General features: G+C 46.2%; 1 protein-coding gene across 2 annotated transcripts in view; it reads left to right on the forward strand.

Annotated features, from left to right (window-relative positions):
• The window catches only part of large1 (LARGE xylosyl- and glucuronyltransferase 1), a 427164-nt gene extending 421727 nt beyond the window's left edge, over positions 1 to 5437 (forward strand). For both annotated transcript variants that reach the window (XM_059652276.1, XM_059652277.1), the window contains exon 15: positions 1191 to 5437. In XM_059652276.1, coding sequence (XP_059508259.1) covers positions 1191 to 1388 — 198 coding nt within the window. In that variant the 3' untranslated portion in view covers positions 1389 to 5437. The remainder of the gene's footprint in view (positions 1 to 1190) is intronic.
• The last annotated feature ends 14200 nt before the right edge of the window (positions 5438 to 19637 follow it).

Below are 19637 nucleotides of genomic sequence, written 5' to 3' on the forward strand. Positions count from 1 at the left end.
TTTAAATTTCACCATATCTGCTGTGGCGGGATTCAAGCCCACGTCGCCAGAACATTATCTGAGTCTCTGGCTTAACAGTGCTGCGATATTACCACTGGACCATCGCTTCCCCTTGTAATAAAAGAGGGGAAGCAGCTTCCTGAACTTTGGGCAGCTGGTTAACTGTTGTCAGTATTCAGCGCAAAGCAGGCTTTTGAAACCTTTCATCTTTGGAGTGGAGTCCTAGGGCAGATCATGACCCAAGTTTCACACTAGAGCTGGTTTCTGCACTGCTTTTAATCTTCGTGCCGCCTCCTGCAGTTAGAGGGCTTTGGGAGGGCAGTAAAAGGCTGGTTTCTGCTGTACTCTTCAGACACATTGCTCTGAGCTGGACATCCTCCCAGTGCCGATCTTCAGACTACTATCCCACGATATGAGCTGTTTATTTATAGACCAACTGCAGTCTCCCTTCACCAGACTATCATGAACTGGTTCAGGCATGGAAACGTAGAAAATAGACCATTCAGACTTTTAGTCTCCCTCATGGAATCCCTACAGTGCGGGAAAAGGCCATTCAGCCCACCGAATCTGCATTGATCCTGCCTTTCCACCTGGACCCCTACCTATCCCCGCTACCCCACATGGCCAATCTACCCTAACCTGCGCGTCTTCGAACTGCGCGAGGAAACCCACGCAGACACGGGGAGAATGTGCAAACTCCACACAGACAGTCGCCCGAGGGTGGGATCGAACCGCGGTGTGTGACGCGGTGAGGCAGCAGAGCTAACCGCTGAACCACCGTGCCCCTCAATAACACTGTGGCTGCCCACCCAACCCCATACCATAAGACATACGTGTGGAAGTAAGGCTATTCGGCCCATCAAGTCCATTCCGCCATTTAAATCGTGGCTGATGGGCATTTCAACTCCACTTCCCTGCACTGTCCCCGTAGCCCTTGATTCCTTGTGAGATCAAGAATTTGTCAATCTCTGCCTTGAAGGCATCTAACATACCTCATATTTTCTCCTCACACCCTTGGCCCTCAGAGCCATATCTAACTCTAATTCTATGTTTTAGCTTCCACCTCCTGCCTCACAGTTGGGAAAGCTACAATTAAGCTAAAAAAAAATCCGTGGTTAAAGTCTCCTTTAATGGCCCTGACCCATTTAACTGGGTGTTTTCCATCCCCCCCCCCCCCCACTTTGTTGCAGGAATACGAGTTCATCGTCCTCCCCAACGCCTACATGATCCACATGCCTCACGCCCCCAGCTTCGACATCACCAAATTCCGATCCAACAAGCAATATCGAATCTGCCTGAAGACGCTGAAGGAGGAGTTTCAGCAAGACATGTCTCGCCGCTACGGGTTTGCAGCTCTCAAGTACCTGACTGCTGAAAACAACAGCTGAGAGAGAGACGCCACCCAACACCCCCCACCCACACCCCCCACCACCCTGGCCGTCCCCTGCCAACTTTTCACCTGAACACGCCGCTGCCAGGAGTGAAGTGGGGTGGGGTGCCGTGTGTGCGAAAACCGAAACCAAAATTCCACGTTGCGTGCCCACCGACCGACTTGTCAGGATTGAGGCCATTCAGGCCGGACAGTCCGTGCTTGCAAGAGTTTACTTTGAGTCCTGTTTAGATATTCCCGCCGTTCGCTATCTGAGGCCTCCAAACTGTTCCTCATCACTACCACCACCCCCCCTCCTCCTCCCCACCTTACTGTGAGGGAGGTCCCTGTTGGCCATCCAGCCTTCCTCAGATGGAGTGCCACCACAGCATTGTTCCCCTTGATTATTCAGAGGGTCTCCGCCCTTTCGGTGCACAGCGCAGTCATACCAGCGAACGTGAGGGTTAACCAGGACAAGGAGGGGTGGGGGTGCAGCAGAGAGCCCCTGGGAACAGCAGTGCTCCGTTCTTGTCCTTGGTGTAAACTAACAACTGGAACTACTCCACAACGGTGAGCCCCCCCCCCACCCCAGACCGTCCTCTGTCACAGTGAGAGGTGGGGGGTTTCTGCCACTGTCCCGACAGCCCAGCTGCTTGCGGCGTGTTCGAGGGTCAAAGCCCCCTTTGCTAGCCAAAAGAAAAGTCGACCCTCTCCTGAGGCATTCTGAACCCTGCTCCCCGTCCCAAATGTGGGATGGGCTAGAGATGAGTGGGAAAACTCTGAGCGTGCTGCAGCCCTTGAGGCGAGCGCAGGAAAGGCTGGTAAAGGTGATCTGACGGCGGCAGGTGGGGGGAAGCAGCAGGGTGTACCCTTTTGAAGTGAGTTGCCTGGGCAGGATCGGATCGTGGAGGGTGGGGGCACTTCGTGGTGGCTGTTTCCCACGCTAAGAGGAAGACGCACTGCAAAGCTTGGACCCTTACCCTGGAGCTTGAGTGTTTCAAGGGAACGGCTTGGGCTGGGATAAGCTGAGATTGAGCTGATTCCCAGTCGCCAGGCTTGGTTTGGAGATTCATGCCTAACAAATACAAGGCCGTGGAAGTTTGTCAACTTCTGTGAAAGGAAGCAAAGCAGATCCTACCAGAGAATCATATCAAAATCAAAAATCTCATCAGAAGAAAGGGTTGCCCTTGTAACTGAGACACTGGAGGGTGAGAGACATTGAGTTCACTTGCGGGGGGGCGGTGTCAATCGGAATCGAATAAATTAGTCGGGTTTGTCTTTGTAAGTGGAGGACATTGTTGCTTTTTCTTGATAACAAAAGCCTCCACGGTGGGCCCCTTGACCAAGTTGGTGAAAAACATTTATTTGCTTAAAACCTTACATTTTGATGGACCTGAAGGTTTCTGTGCTCCGCACACCTTCAGAGCCAATACTTTAAAACCCAGTGAGATTGATGCCAAAATGTTTGTACATTTCCCAGGACACAGTCAGGGTGGGGTGGTTCTTTAACAGCCATCAAACTGACACCACGAAAGACCGAGCCAAGGATCAAAACAAAATACAGAGCTGCATGACATTTTTGACAAATAGATGAGAAATTCAGTTAAATTTTCCCGAAGTATGAATTTGTCACCTTCTCTGTACAAGCATGCAGGGATTATTTCATTGAGGCAAGGCCGGGACAGGATCTCTGGAGGTGGACTGAGATCAACTAGTGGGAAGGGTTGCTAGCAAAAAGGTATGATTGTGCTGGGACATTAGGATAATGTAAGAAGCCCCATTGGACTGTAGCAATGTCGAGAAGGTAAGATGCAAGGGATTAAGGTTGAAGCACCTCCTTTGTCCAAGACAATCTTGCAATTTCCTTCAAGATCTCCACTCTAACTGAGGGAGAATTTTATAGTAATGCAAACTGTATTTGATCTATTGAGGGATTAAAAAAAAGTGGGTTCAGTCACCTCCCTGGCCAACTCTCAGTCCCACATGCCAGTGAGTCTCTGCACAGTTTCAATGTGCCCTTTCCCCATGACAACTGACACCTGTGTAGCAAATCATTTCTGTTCGAAAGAAGCCAACCAGTTTGAAAAACACATCAAAGTTTTGGTTTCCATGTGCCCTTTTGAAATCCTGTCATATTTTGGAAATTGCTGTGGTACATCAGAGGATGTGGAGTTTGGCACGAGGTCCTCACCCTGTCCAACAGTGGATAAATGACAATGAAAACGATTGGTATGATGACTGGCTGACAAAAAGAAATCAATCTTTTCTTGGTATCCCACAAAACGATCTGACCCCTTTTCAGTAGAAAATGTAAATGCACCCTTCTGTAAATCTATTTGGCCCTCAGGGAGAGTGTGATAGATGAACTGTAGACTAATATAAGCCTCAGGTTGCATTGATCAGAGCACAGCGTTGCATTGGACTGGACAATCACAGGACTGTGAACTATTTGGAGCACCGTTGGACCCTGAGAATTACTGGATCTCGGTTGGACATGGTGAAGGATCCTTGAACCTTTGAGAATCCAATTGGAAGGTTCTTTGCAGGGTGTGATGTACCGTTCAAATGATTCAATCGTTAAGGCTGTTAATTTATTCAACCCTCTGTTGCACTGTTGGACTCTGAAATCTCATGGCCGGCTGCAGGATTATTTAGAAAGTGGATTCTTTGGCCTGGTTAATACGCTGTTGGGTCATCTTCAGTTATATGGAATGTTACTGATCCAACTATGCCATCATTGGGATTTGGACAATAGTTTACGTCACAGCACTTTTGAACTGTAAGCCTGGAAATTTCGTGGAGTGTTAAGAGTACTTTTTAACAATTGCCACTATTGTTGGAGCATTTGGAGTACTGCTGGACTGTTCATAGATAAGCTGGGCCCTGAGAGCACTAATGGAGGAGTTTGAACTGTTCAGGGTATGACAAGAAAGGTGGCTCCTTTGGAAGATATTTGTCAGATGGCCCTACAAATAATAACACTATTAGAGGAAAGTTGGACAGGAGGCGGCACCATTGGACAATAGTCAAAGGCAGTGAGCAGCACTATTGGCAAAGGGTCAGACACCATGGTACCCCACTGGAAGACAGTTGGACAGCAAGATGCCCCATTGGAGGACAGTCAGACAGCAAGGTGCCCCATTGGGGGATAGACAGCAAGGTGCCCCAGTGGGGGACAGTCAGACAGCAAGGTGCCCCAGTGGGGGACCGTCAGACAGCAAGGTGCCCCACTGGAGGACCGTCAGACAGCAAGGTGCCCCATTGGGGGACCGTCAGACAGCAAGGTGCCCCATTGGAGGACAGTCAGACAGCAAGGTGCCCCATTGGGGGACAGTCTGACAGCAAGGTGCCCCATTGGGGGACAGTCAGACAACAAGGTACCCCTTGGAGGAAAGACAGACAACAAGGTGCCCCATTGGGGGACAGTCAGGCAGCAAGGTGCCCCATTGGGGGACAGTCAGGCAGCAAGGTGCCCCATTGGAGGACAGTCAGACAGCAAGGTGCCCCATTGGAGGACAGTCAGCTAATATTACATTGGAAGATAGCCAGACAGCAATTGACACCATTGAAGAATGGTCAGACAGCTAGGAGCCCTTTTGGTGGACAGTCAGTCAACAAGGTGCCTGATTGGTGGATAGTCAGACAGCATGGTGCCCCATCAGAGGACAGGCAGCTGATATGATTTTAGAGGATAGTCAAAGAAGGTCTTGCACAATTGCAGAAGGGTCAAACAGCCAGGAGTACCCACAGAGAAGGGGGTGGGAGGTCAGACAGCATGGTGCCCCATTGGTTGACAGTCGTACAGAATGGTGCCCCATTGGTTGACAGTCGGACAGCATAGTGCCCTATTGGTGGACAGTTGGACGGAACGTTGCCCCATTGGAGGACAGCCAAAGGCCTGCAGGACTGGTGGGTTGTTTCTAATCATTGTACAACAAATTTCACTCTTTACCACAATGGGCAGGATGACTGTTGAGAAAAATGGTCAATCAGCACAAAGCAGAACTGTCTTCTGACTTTGGCATTGTGCAAATGACAGAATAATAAGTAAAAATATTTTTAAAAATCCATGGACTTTGTAATTATTCACCTTTTGTTTCAATGGCACGCGTTCTCAATAACTGCTTTTCAGCAAATAAACAAACAGGGCTGAGTTTTCTTTTGGAATCAAACAACACTGCACTCAAAGCAACTCCTCACAATGCCTGACTCGCTTATAAATTCAAAATCTTTCTGACCCAGCCTTCAGTGGTTGCTGAGGTAGTGACATCTCTGAGGAGAAGCATTTCTCCTAATCGTCAACTTTAATGGGAGATGCCTTATTTTGAAACTGTGCCCTCTAGTTCTAAATTTTGCCTAATGAGGGACTATTCTTTCAGAATCTACCCTTTCTAGTCCCCTCAGATTATGATCACACCTGATTCCTCCAGAAGTTTCAATACAAGTTTGGTGGTTAGTGGACAGTGAGGAAGGTTATCTCAGATGACAAAGCAATCTTGATCAGTTGAGTCAATGGGCTGGAAAGTGACAGATGGAGTTTAGTTTAGATAAATGTGAGGTATTGCATTTTGGCAAAGCAAACAAAGGCAAGACTAGCAGGGTAGTGTAGAACAGAGGCACCTGGGGGTTCAGGTACCTAATTCTTTGAAGTTACATCACGAGTAGACAGGGTGATTAAGAAGGCATTTAGCATGCTTGCCTTCATTGCTCAGATCTTTGAGTATACGAGTTGGGACGTTGTGTAGAGGTTGTACAGGATGTTGGTGAAGCCTCTTTTGGAGCACAGTGTCCAGTCCTGGTCTCCCTGTTATAGGAAGGATATTATTAAGCTGGAGAGGGTTCGGAAGAGATTTACCATGGATAAGCTGGGATTTTTTCCCCTCTGGAACGTAGGAGGCTGAGAGATGACTTTATTAAAAAAAACTCACCTTCACTTTAACCACCCACCCCCTCCCCACCACCTTTTATTACTTAAAACCCTCTGAACAGCCTTAGTTATAGAACTTCCCTCGGTGCTGGACCCAGCACCATTTTAAAAAAGGCCATTAGTGCAGCTCATTCTTCCCAGTCCCTCATGAATTGTAACACATTCCTCCCTCACCAATCTTTGAGCCAAGCATGCAACTCTCAGATCTTATTTACCTGACATCAATTTGCTTGTGTTTCAGGCATTGATACAAAGGTCATAACCCTTGTATTGTCTTTTTTTGAACAATTTATTCCCTCAACAGACTTCTTTCTTAGTCTTACTGATGTTGTTGATACATGACAACTGGGGTTCTCTTGATCTCATTCCAAATTGTCCTGTATCCCTGAGGAGATCACTGTGCTGGACAGGACAAGCTCAGAATGAACTGCATTTCACTCAGTCCCAGAGGTGAAAACTGAAAAGTGATCAATTTGGGTTTTCTGCTTCCTGAACATTATGTACATAGCAGGTGTTGGTCCAAAGATTTGACACTCTTGCTTTCCACAAACAAGGACCCCATCAATGTACATGATCTAGGAGAAGGTCTGAGTTATTCAACAAGGAATTATCCATTTTCCCCTGTCCTGGCTCAGAAATGTGGCTGGTATACAGACAGAACACAAGCAGAATGTTATTCAGGGGTTCCACTCTGTCACCAGTTGCAGACATGAACCTCAACATGGTTACAGCACAGAAAGAGGCCATTCCCTGTGTACCTGCCCTGACTCTCTGCAAGATCCAGTCAGCTAGGTCCATGCACCCTAATCCTTTCCCCATAAATTACTTTTCTCATGTCCTTCCCCAAATCTGTCATGACAGCAATAACTGATTCTACTCCAAATCCTAAACTCCCACAACGTAAAATGTTTGTTTTTTATCATCAATATTGGTTCATCTACCATTAATATTGAATAAGGGAAACTTGATTCTCAACCCTAGCATCAATGAGAACACGTTGCTGAGGTTCTTCATTCTTGAAACCATTTTGTTCAGTTCATGACAAATAATGTTTTTACAGATCCCCAGCAGTAGCTCTTTCCTGTAGTTGTAGGACAGTCCATTAAACAACTTACTGTAGGAAAAAGCTGCACAAATATCCCCATCCTCAATGATGGAAGAGTCCAGTGCATCGGGGCAAAAGCAAGGCTGAAGCATTTGCAGCAATCTTCAGCCAGAAGTGCCAAGTGGATGATCCATTTCAGCCTCCTCAAGTGGTCCCCAGTATTAGAGATACCATTTTTCAGCCAATTTGATTCACTCCATGTGAAATCAAGAGACAGCTGGAGACACTGGATACTGCAAAGGCTATGGGCCCTGACAACATTCCGGCAATAGTACTGAAGACTTGAGCTCCAGAACTTGTTGCTCCCCTAGCCAAGCTGTTCCAGTACAGTTGCAACATTGACACCTACCTGACAATGTGGAAAATTGCCCAAATATGTCCTGTACATAAAAATTAAGACAAATCCAACCTGGCCAATTTCCACCCCATCTTGATCATAAGTAAAATGATGGAAGGTGTCATCGACTGTGCTATCAAGCAGCCCCTGCTCAGCAATAACCTGCTCAGTGACGCCCAGTTTGGGTCCCGCCAGGGCCACTCAGCTCCTGACCTCATTACAGCAATCTGAAATAAAGACAAAATGCTGAAGAAACTTGGCAAGTCTGGCAATGACCATGGAGAAAGAAACAGTTAAATTTAAGTTATAACCTGAGAGGCAGTAACCTGAAATGTTAACTCTGTTTTTCTCTCCACTGATGCTGTCAAATCTGCTGAGAATTTTAAATATTCCAATGCCCCATTAGTCAGTCTCTCATCTTAACCTCGCATTAATTATAGCTAATGTAAGGGCTGGATTTTGACCTTGACCACTGGAACATAAAATCCAACGACAGCTTTCCCACAGGCTACTTACAACACAAGCCAGATCCCAGTTTGAATCCTGGCTGGATAGATCATGTTTTGCTTTTGTTGAACCAAAGTGATCTTTCAATGAAACTGTTATAGTTTTGCAGATTTTTAACGACAGAACAGAAGGACATTATTAAAGGAAATAGATAAAACAGAATATACCAAACTATTAGAACACAAGTTCAAAGTTTTTAAACATACAGCAGAAATGTAATCCCATTAATCCAAAAGCACTGTTTTATAGATTGCAAAGATAAGCAACAACAACCAGGTCTTAGATAGTCCCCCAAAAACACCGCTTTTATAGTACTCACACTGGAGAACTTGCATCTAACACCTCAATCTGTTTAAGACCTCAATGGCTGAATAGTTCAAGGTCTTTTTTTCCCAGGGTAGGGGAGTCCAAAAACTAAAGGGCATAGGTTTAAGGTGAGATGGGAAAGATCTAAAAGGGACCTATAGGGCAACCTTTTCACACATTGGGTGGTGCGTGCACGGAATGAACTGCCAGAGGAGCTGGTGGAGGCTTTCACAACTACAACATTCAAAAGGCACCTGGATGGGTACACGAATGTTATAGAGGGGGAGTGGCCAAGCCCCTCTGATGTTTAAACCAAAACACAAGCCCCAACCTGTTACAACACCAGGACAGCTTCCCTTCTAATACTTACCCCCAAAACATCCAGAGAAACTCACCTTTCCTCCCGTAATCTGTTAAAAGATTGGTCAAAAGAAAGAAAATCCCTGATCTACTTTATAAATAACAAGCTATTTAACCTTAGTAATGAACAAATTAACAGAATTGCTAACAAACTGAACAATCCCCCCCCCCCCCCTCCAGACGACTAACTAGTTCCTAACTGGTCTGAATCCTACTGGAATGCAGTTCAAATAAACACAAGCCCCACTTGTACAAGAGATAATGGGAGTTGCAGATGCTGGAGAATCTCAGATAACAAACTGTAGAGCTGGATGAACACAGCAGGCCAAGTAGCATCTTAGAAGCAGGAAAGCTGACGTTTTGGGCTGAGACCCTTCATCAGAAAAGGGGAGGGGGAGATGGTTCTGAAATAAACAGGGAGAGAGGGGCAGGCGGATCGAAGATGGATAGAGGAGAAGATAGGTGGCGAGGAGACAGACAAGTTAAAAAGGCGGGGATGGAGCCTTGTGGGGTGCGTGTTGGTGGGGAGGTAGGGAGGGATAGGTCAGTCCGGGGAGGGCAGACAGGTCAAGGGGGTGGGATGAGGTTAGGAGAAAGGAAATGGGGGTGTAGCTTGAGGTGGGAGGAGGGGATAGGTGAGAGGAAGAACAGGTTGAGAGGCGGGGATGAGCTGGGCTAGCGTTGGGATGAAGTGGTGGGGGGGCTAGATTTTGAAGCTTGTGAAATCCACATTGATACCATTGGGCTACAGGGTTCCCAAGTGGAATGTGAGTTGCTGTTCCTGCAACCTTCGGGTGGCATCATTGTGGCACTGCAGGAGGCCCAGGATGGGCATGTTGTCTAAGGAATGGGAGGCGGAGTTAAAATGACTTGCGACTGAGACGTGCAGTTGTTTAGTGCGAACCGAGTGGAGGTGTTCTGCAAATCAGTCCCTAAGTCTCCGCTTGGTTTCACCGATGTAGAGGAGGCCACAACAGGTACAGCGGATGCAGTATACCACATTGGCAGATGTGCAGGTGAACATCTGCTTGATATGGAAAGTCTTCTTGGGGCCTGGGATGGGGGTGAGGGAGGAGGTGTGGGGGCAAGTGTAGCACTTCCTGCGGTTGCAGGGGAATGTGCCGGGGGTGGTATTGGGACAGAGTGGTCCCTCCGGAAAGCAGATAAGGGTGGGGAGGGAAAAATGTGTTTGGTGGTGGGGTTGGATTGAAGATGGCGAAAGTGTCGGAGGGTGATGCGTTGGATCCGGAGGTTGGGGGGTGTGGTACATGAGGACGAGGGGCATTCTCTTTTGGTGGTTATTGCAGGGATGGGGTGTGAGGGATGAGTTGCGAGGGACACGGTTGAGGGCATTTTCAATCACTGTGGAGGGGAAGTTGCTGTTCTTGAAAAAAGAGGACATCTGCGATATACGTGAGTGGAATGCCTCATCTCTGGAGCAGATGCAGCGGAGGCGAAGGAATTGGGAATAGGGATGGAATTTTTGCAGGAAGGTGGGTGGGAGGAGGTATATTCTAGGTAGCTGTGGGAGTCGGTGGGCTTGAAATGGATATTGATTGTTTGATAGTTGTCTGAGATGGAAACAGAGAGATCTAGGAAGGTGAGGGAGGTGTTAGACATAGCCCAGGTAAACCTAAAGTTGGGGTGGAAGGTGTTGGTGAAGTGGATGAACTGGTTGAGTTCCTCTGGGGGGCACGAAGCGGTGCCGATACAGTCATCAAAGTAACGGAGGAAGAGGTGGGGTTTAGGGCCAGTGTAGGTACGGAAGAGGGACTGTTCCACATAACCTACTAAGAGGCAGGCATAGCTTGGGCCCATGCGGGTACCCATGGCCAAACCCTTTGTAGGAAGTGGGAGGAATCAAAAGAGAAGTTGTTGAAGGTGACGACGAGTTCTGCTAGGCGGATGAGGGTGTCGGTGGAGGGGTACTGGTCGGGCCTCCGTCCTGGGCCTCCTGCAGTTTCACAACGAGGCCACCCGAAGGTTGCAGGAACAGCAACTCAAATTCCGCTGCAGAATTCCTGCAGCCCATTGGTATCAATGTGGATTTCACCAGCTTCAAAATCTACCCCCCCCCCACCACTTTTCATCCCAAAAGTACGTCTCTCTCTGACTCCATGACTGTGTTACTTTAGCTCATGAACTGTAGCTGCAGACAGCTTCTTCCTGAAGATGTTAGACCAGATGTTAAATGCACTCAGCTTTAAGTAACCTCTTCAAAGTTTCATCCCAACACTTCTGGTCCTCAACCAACACTAACTTTTTACTCCAAGGCAGTCTAATTACACTGTAATTTTTTTTGATCAGCAGCCCTTGTCAATATAGCCATTTCCATTAGATGACTTCACGCAACTGTCTAAAACTCAAAGAGTTGTTTTTTTTTCACAAGTCTCTCTTTCCAAGCTGTGGCCATTTGCCTTAAGCATTAAAAAAACCATGTTTTCAAACCCACTAACAAACCTTGAGGTCCCATTATTTACCTTGCTGAGTTGCAAAGCAGTCTAAAACAAAACTCCATCAATGATGAACGGAATTCTGTTACTTAAAGAGATAAGCCTGCAAAACTGTTTTGAAAGAAGTCATGATGGCTACAGAAATGCTTCCAAAGTAATAATTGATTTCAGATATACGGAAAACCCACATCTTACCAACTGCAAAACAACATCATAAATGATTTTCAAGTGCACATAAACCAGACTGTTGAGGCTCTTACATAGCCGATTGATAGCCACTTAAGGACCTCATCACCTTTACATTTTGTATAATGAAGGGAAATCTGGACCAAGTAGATGAATAGCTATTTTGGTTGCATGAGCTGGTGTTGAGAAAAGGCAGGAGGGACTACATCCTAGTCAGACTCCACTCCATTGTTGGACCCTGGAAACCTGATTCCCAACAAAATCTACCCCAACCACTCGCAACTCATCGACTCACTTAATATCCAGCTCATGTACTGACCTACACTGGGAACTGTGTGCAATTCTGCTCAGATCTGGTGCTCTTTGGGACTACAGACACCCATCCAATTGGTGTACAGGTAAATATTTTTACAGTAAATATGCTTACACTGAATAACAAAACCATCCAATATTATATGGTGGCAGCAAGTGAAGGAACAGTATGGAAAATTCCCTGCCGATAACGTAAAGCTTCAAGCAATTGCTGGTTCCTAGCAAGCAAAAACTTAGCTGTACTGACCCTGCAGACTTACAAAGTATCACACTATATCTGACCCCACTGTGGAGTCAAACAAGTGGGCGTTGTGCGCAGTTTGTGGCAGTACAGACTATGCCCTCGTCAGACCAGAGATCGAGGAAGATAATACCTGTGAGAAGGCCAATCACTGGGAAAAGAACAAAGCAGGAAAGTAATACATCAGTCCACATAACTAAAGCAATGGATAGGAAAGGAAACCAAAATATCCAGACATGCAGATTTATACGAGATAGAGTCCTTACTCCTTTGAGATTGAAATATGACACTTCAACACTGTGTCCAGATTTAGTTTTACAATCAGGATACTTCAACTTGGAAATCCAATGACTGCCATGGCAATGGCCATCCTGATCAAGGCTTGACCCAGAGATTGGCTGCACTGGACAGTGTCTTGTTTGCTTTCTTGACAGGAATACTCCCTGTTTGACGTCTCCTTTAGTGTTTGACTTAATTGGGTTAACACTCGAATGAGTAAAACGCTATCTAAGTACACACACAATCATACTACAAGTACACACACAGTCATACAAATCAAGTAGAAAGAGAGAATATTCAGCAAATGATAGTCAGATGCAACAAAACCTCAGAACACCATATAAAATGTTCAGAATATTATACAAAAGGTAACCACATTGCCAGACAGGCTCAACTCCCAGGAGAATGACCAAAACTCCAGAGAGGAACCAAGATGTTCAATGCAACTGGGGACTAGCTAGAATAGGCACCTCAGTGTTACTCCAGTGATGTATGTAGCCATATATCACAGTTTTACCCCATCTTGTGATGTATGGGCCCATAGGGTGGTACGGTGGCTCATTGGTTAGCACTACTGCCTGTCTCACAGTGCCAGGGTCCTGGGTTCGATTCCATTCTTTGGCAGCTCTCTGTGTGGAGTTTGCACATTCTCCCCATGTCTGTGTGGGATTCCTCCGGGTGGCCTAGTTTGTCCGACAGTCCAAAGATGTGCAGGCTAGGTGGATTGGCCATGCGAAATCGCCCATAGTGTTCAGGGATGTGTAGATTAGATGGGTTATAGGGGGATGGATCTGGGTGGGATGTTCTGAGAGTTGGTGTGGACTTGTTGGGCTGAAGGGCCTGTTTCCACACTGTGGGGATTCTACGAGTTCTTTATCACAGTTTTACAGCTGTGCTATGATGTACATATCCATATGTCCGAGTATTACCCTGTCTTATGATGTACATGGGATAAAGTATGAAGAATAATAAACAATGATCGCAGCACTATCAATGGCCAGATCCCTTCAAAATATGTGGAATATGATGGAAATAATGAACAGGGTGCAGCTGGGGTCTTCCAGCTCCACAAATCATGGAGGGTCTGGACAGAGTAGATGGGAAGAAGCCATTCCCAATGCCAGAAGGGCTTGAGAGCCAGAGGAGATCAATTTAAAGTGACTGGCACAAGGACCAACGTTCCTGTGCAGTGATTAGTGAGGTGGAGGGAGGAGGAGAGGGTGTAGGGGGACAGGGTGAAAGGTCATGGACTGGATGGAGATGGGGTGGAGGGAGATAGGGTGAAGGGTGATGGGGCGGAGGGGCATGGGGCGGAGCATGATGGGATGGCGGGGGAGGATATGGAGGGAGATGAGGTGGAGGCTGTTTTGGTGGAGGTGCATATAAATACAATATCACTGGGAAGTGGATAACCATCCGAAGAAAGTAAATTTATGAATGTGCAGTGAAAGAGCAGGGGTATGAGACAAGGTGAGTTGCTCTTGCATAGAACTGACCCAGACACTATGGACTGAAAGGCCTTCTTCCATGCTAAAATCGTCACATTGCAGGATGAAATTGTTCTCTTCACAGAGTTGGAGACTGAGAATAATTTAAGCAAGAATACCATGAGTGTAAGGGATTATGTCGCAATGGGGCCTGAACGCAGGTGGTGCAGAGTCTCAGATTCATGCTTTCAGTACTCTCTCATGTAATGTCTAATAAAACCTGTTAACATTCCCTTACCTGAGTGCTGACCTGATCTTACTACAGCTGCATTTTGTGGAAGGTCTACAAGACATGAGGTTAGGAGGGAGAAATGTTATTGCCTTTGGTTGGATAGTTTCTGACCAGGCTACCTTGTGAGGTTACACCTTGTCTGCACTGTGATCAGTAACTATAACCTTGACCAAGAACAATGCTGTAAGTGAGTCTCTTGAGGCCTGTAAAGGAAAACGAAAGCCAAGTAAATATCAAAGCAAGTCATTAATTCTATCCAAATTGTGTTTACACGCAATATAATCTGTCATAAAATCATATTTGTATTCTACTTTAGAGGCCCACTATAATACCAATCAAATAAAACAGGTCAAATGCTTCTTAGAGTTGATCACATTCTCTGGCAAATGAATAACCACGACTGGCCTTGAAGCGAGCTGATTCCGAGTGGAGTGTTCTCATGAGCTGATCAGAAGAACGAGCAAGATCTCAACATCTTTCCCAGAGACACAACCTGGGCTGGTAGTCCAGTGCAGTACTGAGGGAGTGCTATACGTTCAGAGATGCATCTTTTGGATGAGGCCTTTGTTAAACAGAGGTCGCTGGGATGAGTGGTAGGCTGATAAATCATGAGGAGGATAGCCTTAGGCTATGAGAGAATAAAGACAGGCTACTCAAATGGCCTGATTAGTGGTAAATGGAATTTACTCTGGATAAATGTGAGGTGATGCACTTGGGCAGGACAAACAAGGCAAGGGAATACATGATGGATGATAAGACTCTGGGAAACTCCAAGGATCAACAAGAACTGGGTGTCCATGTCCACCTGTCCCTTAAGGTGGCAGGACAGGTGGGCAGAGTGGTTGACAAGGCATATGGGGTACTTGACTGTATTAGCTGAGGTGTAGAGTTTAGGAGCAGGGAGGTTATGCTGGAACTGTATATAGTGTTGGTTAGGCCACAGGTCAAGTGTTAGGTGCAGTTCTGGAAGAGAGTGATGGCAATCTGGAACACGCTGCCTGTTAGAGGCAGAACCCCTCACAATATTGAAGAAGTATTTAGATGTGCATTTATGATGCCAAAGGCTTTGCAAGGTTATAGACAAAGTCCTGGAAAATGGGATTAGAATGGTTATGAGGTTACTTTTGACAGGTGCAGACATGATGGGCCGAAGGGCCATTTTCTGATCTGTAGCTCTCTCTGACTCTACGAAAACCCTGGGCATCACTTGCAGAGGAGCAGAAGAGGGCTGCTTGGTACTCTGGTATGGGAATTATTTATAACGTTCAAACTACTCACTCAGGGTGTTGGAATGTGGCTCAGCCCCTCCATTTGCCTTAATGGAAACTAAAGAATACAGCAGGATGCAAATCTTCTTGCCTCTGGATATTTGGATGTCCAACAATTGGAAAGAGGTGCAGAAAAGATTTACCAGGATGTTGCCAGGACTGGAAGGTCTGAGTTATAAGAAGTGGATGAGTGTCGGAGGTTGAGGGCTGACTTATAGAGATTTATAAAATCATGAGCAGCGTAGATGAGGTGGATAAGGTCTTTTCCCCAGGCTAGGGGAGTCCAAAACTAGAAGGCATAGGTTTAAAATGAGAGGGGATAAATTCACACTCTGATCACCCACCCCCCATTCACTCACACTAGGCAGCTTGCCCTCCTCCCATCCTTGAACATCTCCCATTCGATCATTGACCCACTACATAAACTTCACACTGCACCTTTCAACCTGTTCCACAGCAGCCCACCCGTGAGAAGTGGGGTTTAATCCTGCCTTCTTCCCCAACTCTACTCTGCTACAATGGGGACCATGGCGGGTCACTGCATCCTGCATCTCTGGGAAACCCAAGCTCAGGAGAACCAGCAAGGACCTTGATCAAATGGGCCAATGGGCTGATGCACCAAAGTGTGACAGATGGAGTTTAATTTAGATTAAGGCGAGGTGTTACATTTTGATAAGGAAAACCAGGGCAGGACCTACACACATAATGGTAAAGTCCTAGGGAGGGTTGCCAAACAAAGAAACGCTATGGTTCAGGTGCATAGTTCCTTGAAAGTGGAGTTGCAGGTAAGTAGGATAGTGTAGAATGTGTTTGGCACGCTTGCCTTCATTGGCCAATACATTGAGTATAGGAGTTGGGAGGTCATGTTGCAGCTGTACAAGACTTTGGTGAGGCCACTTTTGGAATCCTATGTTCAATTCTGGTCGCCCTTCTGTCGGAAAGATGTTGTTAAGCTTGAAAGGGGTCAGAAAGGATTTACAAGGATGTTGCCAGGGCTGGTGTGTTTGAGCAATTGGCAAAAGGATGAATAGGCTGGGGTTCTTTTCCCTAAAATGTCAGAGGCTGAGCAGTGACCTTATAGAGGTTTATAAAATCATGGAGGGCATGGATAGGGTATCTGGACAGTGACATGATTAGGAAGGTTTAGAAGGCTATGAGCCAAACGCTGGCAAATGTGACAAGACTAATTTAGGATATCAGGTCAGCATGAACAATTTGGACTGAAGGGCCTGTTTCCATGCTGTACAACTCTATGGCTGTATGAATACAGAGCAGTATCAGGTCATGGGCAGGTTCAGCAGAGTGGTAATCTAACAATTGATGTGAAGAAAAGCAAATTTGCTGGAAAATCTCATCAGGTCTGGCAGCATCTGTCCTGAGGAGTTCTGAGTCACTGGACCCAAAACATTAACTCTCTTTTTTTCCTTCACTGATGGTGCCAGACCTGCTGAGCTTTTCCAGCAAATTCATTTATGTCCCCGATTTATAGCATACGCAGTTCTTTCGGTTTTTAATTAATGTGAAGATCTGAGTACAGCTCCCACAAATACTTTTAATACCTCAAACACATGGATTAAATAAATAAATACAATCTGATTTCTCCTGAATCAAAAACAGAAACTGCTGGAAAAGCTCAGCAGGCCCAGTAGCATCTGTGGAGAGAAATCAGAGTTAACATTTCGGGATGAGTGAATCTTCCTCAGGACTGACTTCTCCTGCACTCTACAAGTGCTTGGATTCAAACTACGAGTTACTTGAAATGTATTTTATCTATTGGTCCAAGACCATCAACAGCCTCATCACTTTGGGAAATCTCCCTTCCACAGCCTCCAACCTGACAGCTCCCCAATCTCACACCACTCGTTTCTATCTCCCACCCAAAATCCATAAACCCAACTGTCCCAGTCAACCCACTGACTCTGCCCACTCCTGCCCCACCGAACTCATCTACTCTTACCTTGACTCCATTCCTTGGTCCAGCAACTCCCTTCCTACACCCATGATACAACCCACACCTTCCACCTTTCGCAAAGCTTTCAATTCCCTGGCCCCCAGCACCTCATCTTCACCATGGATGGACAGTCCCTGTACATGGGTATCCCCCACACGGAGGTCCTAAAAACCCTTTGTTTCTTCCTCTTCCGTAGGCTCACCCAGCTCCCCTCCCCTGTCACCCTCATTCGCTTGGCAAAACTCGTCCTCACCCTCAACCATTTTTCCTTTGATTCCTCCCATTTCCTACAAACCAAAGGGATGGCCATGGGCATCCACATGGGCCCAAGCTGTGCCTGCTTCTCTGTAGGATTCTTCCACTTCTCCACCAGCACCATCCCTCACCTCTTTCTCTGCTATGTTGATAACTGTAACAGTGCGACCTTGAGCTCCCGTGAGGAGCTCAAAGAGTTCATCACTTCACCAACACCTTCCACCATCCCCTCAAATTAACCTGAGCCATCTTTGACACCTCCCTCCACTTGCTGGACCTCTCTATCTCCAGTAACCAACTCACCACTGACATCCATTTCAAACACACAATCACCTCAACTACACTTCCTCTCACCCACCCTCCTTCAAAAACACTACCCCATACTCCCAATTCCTCCACCTCTGCCACATCTGCTCCCAGGATGAGGCGTTCTACTCCAGGATATCCCAGATATCCTCCTACCTTAGGGACCATAGTTTCTCCTCCTCTGCAATTAAGGATCCCTTAACTGCATCTCCTCTACTCCCAACACTTCTGCCCTCAAACCCATTCCCTGCAATAACAATAAGGATAATGTCCCCTCAGTCCTTACATAGCCATCACACCAACCTCTGAATCCAACACATCATCCTACAATATTTCCACCACCTACAATCAGATCCCACTGCCAAAAAGATATTTCCTTCCTTCCCCAACCCATCAGCTTTCCCTAGGCCCACACGCTTCCCTATTTATTTCAGGGCTCCCCAGTCCTGAAGAAGGGTTTTGACGCAAAACTTTGACTTTCCTGCTCCTCAGATGCTGTCTGGCCTGCTGTGCTTTTCCAGCCTCACACCTGCAGACTCTGGCTTTTCGGTATCTGCAGTCTTTATTATCTCCTCCGACCCATCCTATCCGATTGCAGTGAAAAGCTAGATATGTCAATAGTTTCCATGTTCTTCCTATCTTGAAGTAACTTTGTGGTTCTCACATACATGTCTCAATGGTTGGGCTCCTGTAACCATGTCTTTCTACCTTATTGGTCAAAGATAGTTCAACTGTTGAGTAGAAGTTACTTCCTGTTACTAAGTGCAATCTCATTTCTGAGACTGTAGCCAACTGTTCTGTTAATCCCTTAGCAACACAAGATCTGCCCTCGGTTACCAGCTGCCTTTATCTGATGGGGGCAAAAATCACATGACACCAGGTTATAGTCCAACAAGTTTATTTGAAGATACAAGTTTTCAGAGTCTCACTCCTTCCTCAGGTGTTAGTGAGAGGGGTGGCATCAGACACAGAACTTATAAACAAAAGATCAAAGGGTCATAAAACTGATGCAAATATATTGAGCATACCTAAGATGGCTAAATATTTAATCAGTTAGAAAGGATTAATATTCAAATCCCAGAAGTTCTGCAGCATCTGTGGAGAGAAATCAGAGGAAAGATCACTGGACCCGAAATGTTAACTCTGATTTTTCTTCACAGATGCTGCTAGATCTGCTGAGCTTTTCCAGCAACTTCTGTTTTGGTTTCAGGTTCACAGCATCCACAGTTCTTTCGGTACAAAATCAGTCATTGCGCACAATGCCACTATTGGGACCTTGTTCTGCAGAGGTTCCTGTCTCATTTGCTACATTACAATAGTGACCACACTTCAAAACTATTTCAGTAGCATTGGGCTTTTGCCAAGTCTTGAGGTCATTATACTGTCTATAGAACTGTGGGTCTTTATTTTCTATCGTAAAGGAACACTCAGAGGGATGTGTGGGAATTGGAATTGTGTTCACCTCATGCTGTGCAGTTTCCTGCCTTCTGCCGTCTTCCCTTCCTCCCCAAATCGCAGAGACATTTTAAAACCATAAGGTATTCTATTTAAAATGTTCAAAGCCTGGGATTTAGTCACACCACCAAGATGTGTAATCCAGCAGGCTAAGGGCGCCACCATCTGTAACCCAGCAGTAGTTTGGCCCACCAAATAAAGCTGGAAAATCTTAACAACTGTCGATCTATTTTATTTCAGAAACAATTGAACTTAATAGCGGTGCTAATTGAAAAGCCAACATTTTAAAAGCAAAGCAGTG

Source organism: Stegostoma tigrinum, chromosome 18 (assembly GCF_030684315.1).
Source record: "Stegostoma tigrinum isolate sSteTig4 chromosome 18, sSteTig4.hap1, whole genome shotgun sequence".
In the NCBI taxonomy this organism is placed as follows: Eukaryota; Metazoa; Chordata; class Chondrichthyes; order Orectolobiformes; family Stegostomatidae; genus Stegostoma; species Stegostoma tigrinum.